The following is a 4,390-nucleotide window of genomic DNA, read 5'->3' on the forward strand; positions in this document are numbered from 1 at the left end:
GAACAGGCTTTGAACGGCTTGAAAGTCCGGATCGGGGTTTTGGGGTGGGTTTTTTCCCCCTCCTTTGGAACAGAGCTCGAAGCAGAAATTTCGGGGGGCTGGAAATGAGGAAGCGTAGCGCTGGGCAGTTTCACTGTGCCCCGCGAGGCTGTTTGATTCACTTGGATCCCTGCAATTCAGCATATTTGTCTTTTAGTCCCCGCGAGGGGCGGAGAGAAGGAGCCGACCCGAGGAGGGTGGCTGGGCAAGGCAGAGACAGAGAACAAAACCCGGCAGCGTCGTTCAGAGTCCTTTAATAATACCAAAATGAAAATATTATGGCGAGATTTTTTTTCCATACAGATAAACGCATTTTTTTTAATTTCTTTTTAAATGACCTTAACTTACGTGTGTCTGAGCGAAATGTTAACTCAACATTTTAAATATCTCTTACATATATACGGACTTCACAAAGTGCATCGGAAATTGGAAAAGAAAAAAAGGGGGGGTAGAAAAAGGAGCGAGAGAGAGAGAGAAAGGAGAGAGAGAGAGAGAGAGAGAGGTGGGGCGGGGGTAGCCCCGAAAGCCCCCTGCCCCCCGCCCCCGGCATCGGACATTTACACGAGAGAAGAGGACACGGTCTGCTCGACCCCTATTTATACAGGCGGCGGCGGCGCTGCGCTGCCGGCCGCGGACTCCTCACCTGGCCGCCTCGGGATGCTTTTCCTTGCCATAGAAAAGGAGGAAGGGAGGGGGGGAAGAAAAGAAAAGAGCAAGTCAAAGTGCCGCCGCCTCCGGCTGCCCCGAGCCCCTAATCCACACGCGGGGCGGCTGAGTCCGGGGCCGGCCCGGCCCCTCCTGCCGGCGCTCCGGGCCGGGCCGGGCCGGGCCGGTGCCGCGCCGCACGCGCTCGGGTGTCTCTTGCCGCGCCGTCCGGGGGCCGCTCGGCTCGGCTCCCCTGGCGCGCGGCTCCCGGGAGGCGGGAGCGGGCAGCGGCTGCTCCTCTGTCCCCCGGGCCGGGCCGGGCCGGGCAGGGCTGGCTCGGGCGCCCCGGCCGCCTACGAGTCGCTGGGCCCCGCCGCGGCGTCCTTGGCGCCCGGCCCCCGCGCGGCGCCCACGCCGTCGTGCAGGATGAGGTCGGGGGACTCGGAGCGCGGCGTCTCCAGGTTGCTGGCGTCCGTGTCGCTGTCGCTGCCCTTTTTGCCCCCGCCGCCCCCGTTGTGCGTTTTGATGTGTTTGCTCAGGTGGTCGCTGCGCATGAAGCGCTTGTTGCAGACGGGGCAGGCGAAGCGCTTCTCGCCCGTGTGAGTCCGCAGGTGCCGCTGCAGCTCGTCCGAGCGGGTGAAGCGCTTGCCGCAGAAGAGCCAGTTGCAGACGAAGGGCCGCTCGCCCGTGTGCCAGCGCAGGTGCGCCTTCAGGTGCGACGTCTTGCCGTACACCTTGCCGCAGCCCGGGATGTGGCAGCTGTGCAGCCCCTTGCGCCGCAGGCTGGCCCCGGCCGGCCCCAGCCGCTCGGCCTCCTGGCAGTTGGGGCAGTCGCACGTGGCCCGGCCCGAGTAGCGGCGGGCGGAGCGCGCCGAGCCGCCCCCGGCCGCGGCGGCCGCGGCGCCCGTGATCATGGCGCTGGCGGCGGCCACGGCCGCGCTCGAGTCCGTGTAGGAGGGCAGCACGGGCTTGAAGCCCTCCTGCGTGAGCAGGTGCTGGCTGGTGGAGAGCAGGTGCGAGGCGGCCGTGGAGCCCAGGCCCGTGGAGCTGAAGGCGGAGTGCGTGAGCGAGCTGAAGTCGGGGTTGTAGGTGCCCAGCTGGGAGTGCAGCGAGGCCTGGGGGGCGCCCGAGTGCAGCGAGCTCTGCAGCCCCCCCGCCGGGTTCTGCACCTCCAGCCACGAGCCCGGGTTGGTGTGCACGTCCCACCACGACGACGCCGCCCCGTTGGCCACCTCGCCCGCCGCCAGCGTGGAGTGGAAGCCCGACTTGTACCAGGACTCGTAGGGGTGCGCCATGCCCACGCGCGGGTACAGGCTCTCGGCCGCCGAGCTGTGCACCTTGGAGATGAAGGCGGACTGCCCGCCGGGCTCCTGCGGGGACACGCCCGCCGCCGCCGCCGAGTTGGAGAAGAGGCCGCTGTAGTCGCTGCTGAAGGCCGAGGACGTGGGCGAGGTGGAGGCCAGGCAGAAGGCGCTGTTGGCCGCGCCCGTGCCGCTGGCCAGGCCGCTGGAGCCGCGGCTGGTGGCCACCGTGAAGCCCGAGAGGCTGGAGCCCAGGTTACAGCTGGAGGTGGAGCGTTTCCAGGGGTGGAAGCCCCCCTTGGCGAAGGCGCTGGACTCGGGCAGGGTGGTCAGCGGGCTGGTGTTCCCGATCTTGTTGCAGGTGGCGGCCAGCATGGCCAGGGGCGTCGTCCCGAATCGTGGCTCTTCCTGGGGAGACACAAAGCGAGGCCGTGAGGCCGGGAAGCGCCGCGCCCGCGGTGGCCTCGCCCGGAGACCGCGGCCGCCAGCCCCCAAGCGGCTCCGGCAGCCGCGCACGTGCGGGCGGGGGAGCCGGGCGCGGGCCCGGGGGCGCGGCGCGGCGGGGGGAGCCGTGGCGCCGCACCAGGGCTCCCGTGCGGCCCCCGCGGCGGCTCCCGGGGAGAAGCGGCGACTCGCCCGTGGCTCACGGGACAGCCCGGCGGGCGCGGGCGGCAGCGGCCTCACGGGCGCGGCCCCGACCAAGACGTGCGCCCCAGCGGCAGCAGCCGCGGCTCCTTCCCGCCGGGTCCTTTCCGCAACGAAACGCGCGCCGCGGGCTGAGCGCCGGAGCCGCCACTTACCCCAAGGATAGACGTAGCCATAGCCCGTCCCTGGGCCGGGCGGGCTCTGCCTCGCGCTCCGACGGGAGAGTTTGCTCGGGCGCCCGCCGGACTCCCGCCGCACCGCGCGCACTCCTGGCTCGGGAGGGCTAAACTCAGCCTAAGTGTGGGGAGCGCCTGCTTTGAAGTACCGCTGCCTGCGACTCTCGCCCAATGAGGGCGCAGGGAGAGCAGGCAGGAGCTGCCCCGCAGCCAATCAGACACGCGGAGGTGCAGGAGCCGGGACTCGGGGCGCGTGCCACTCAAAGGCAGGGGGATAAAACTCCGCGCCTCAGGCCGCGGGGATGACGCTGTCACTGCCCAAACCCGGCCCTCAGCCCCGGGTGCCGTCGGGGCGCGACCCGGGCCGGCGGCGGCCCCGCCCTCCCCGCCGCCTGGTTGTGGGAGAAGAGGGGACGAGCCCCGAGGGCGAGAGCCGCGAGCAGGAGGTCAGGCCGCGCTCCCCGCCCGTCGGGCCCGGCTCCCACGCGGCGCCCGAGGGCCCCGCTGCCCCCTCTCCTGCCCCTTCCGCGGAGAGGGGCTGTGCGCCCGCCAGGCCCTGCTGCCCCGGGCCGGTGTCCGAGGACGGGCCCGCGGAGAGAAGCCGGAGCGGGCGCGGGCAGCACGTCCCAAGTTCCCTTTGCCCAGCTCCCCCTGCAGCCATCCCCGGCGCCGCGCAGCGCCCGGTTCCTCGGGGAGGGGCGGGGGGGGGGGGGGAAGAGGCCTTTTTAGTTACATAACCACAACACTACACGCGTGTAGCTCCCGTGTTCCTGCAGCCGAGCCAGGAGACAGTTTCTGCAGAAGAGGCAGGGTTTCGCTCTCACTGAGCGTCCCCGGGCAAAGATTGGGGATGCCGGGCTGCCTTCCCAGCCGCCTGCAAACCCGCGAAAGCAGGGCTGGTCGTGGCAGGAAGCCCGCTCCCCGCTAGCAGCGCCAGGGCGCCGCTGGAATAAGCCTCCCCAGCACCTGCCTGTGGTCTCTGCTGTGCGCACACCCCGCACGCCCAGGGAGCGACAGAGACTTTACCTGCTCTCTGCATGTGTGACATGTAAGTCCGAACCTCGGCTCCTACATTACTGCATTGCGAGCTCGTCCCTTTGGTTGTAGTGATCGGAAGCGAAGCTGCTTAAGCAATGGCATTGAACTCACCCGGGCGGCGTCCGCGGACGATCAATAGACGTGCAACTTTTTAATATCGCGATTGTGTCTGGCAAGCGGAGACTGTTCCGGGTCCCTCTCCTGCTCCCTTCCCCACTGCAGCTAGTGACAGATCTGAGCCAGCGAGCCGAGGGCGTTCAGGCAACCCTAGGCACTTGCTCTCCACAAATATTTTTCCTCTCCCTCAAATCCGCGTCAGCCATCCAGGGTAAGACCCAGCTTCTACACCTCGCTAAAGGGCAGGGGGAGACACTACCGAGGGAGCGAGCTGTCGCTTTTCTTTACTTGCTTCCTTTTTTTTGCTGTTGTTGTTGCAAGCCTAGAGGCAGGCACGGAGCGCGTTTTGTCGGACGGCCCCCGTGAGGCTGATCCGGGCTGCAGGAGCTGCGCCACAATGGGCAGGGATCTCCCGGGAGCGTCTCTTTC

At 68.2% G+C, this 4,390-nt stretch overlaps 1 protein-coding gene across 2 annotated transcripts; it reads right to left on the reverse strand.

The window, feature by feature from the left end:
* Positions 1-890: 890 nt before the first annotated feature.
* On the reverse strand, positions 891-4,087 carry SP9 (Sp9 transcription factor). Of its 2 annotated transcripts, none has more exons than XM_090045449.1 (2): positions 3,956-4,087; positions 891-2,393 (listed from the first exon to the last, which is right to left on the reverse strand). In XM_090045449.1, exon 2 carries the CDS (start codon positions 2,358-2,360, stop codon positions 1,038-1,040), a length of 1,323 nt encoding a protein of 440 aa, XP_089901575.1. In that variant the 5' UTR covers positions 2,361-2,393; positions 3,956-4,087; the 3' UTR covers positions 891-1,037. The 2 variants fall into 2 exon arrangements, with proteins under 2 accessions (XP_089901575.1, XP_089901574.1); XM_090045448.1 differs by lacking the exon at positions 3,956-4,087 and adding an exon at positions 2,786-2,937.
* Positions 4,088-4,390: the final 303 nt, after the last annotated feature.

The sequence above is a fragment of the Crocodylus siamensis genome, chromosome 4, assembly GCF_052110815.1.
Source record: "Crocodylus siamensis isolate JL-2025a chromosome 4, ASM5211081v1, whole genome shotgun sequence".
Classification (NCBI taxonomy): domain Eukaryota; kingdom Metazoa; phylum Chordata; order Crocodylia; family Crocodylidae; genus Crocodylus; species Crocodylus siamensis.

Coding starts and splice junctions, on each gene's coding strand:
- SP9 (XM_090045448.1), bottom strand. CDS start 2,806: ATGGCTACGTCTATCCTTGGG. Junction 2,394..2,785: donor TGGCTACGTCTATCCTTGGG/GTAAGTGGCGGC, acceptor GTGTCTCCCCAG/GAAGAGCCACGATTCGGGAC.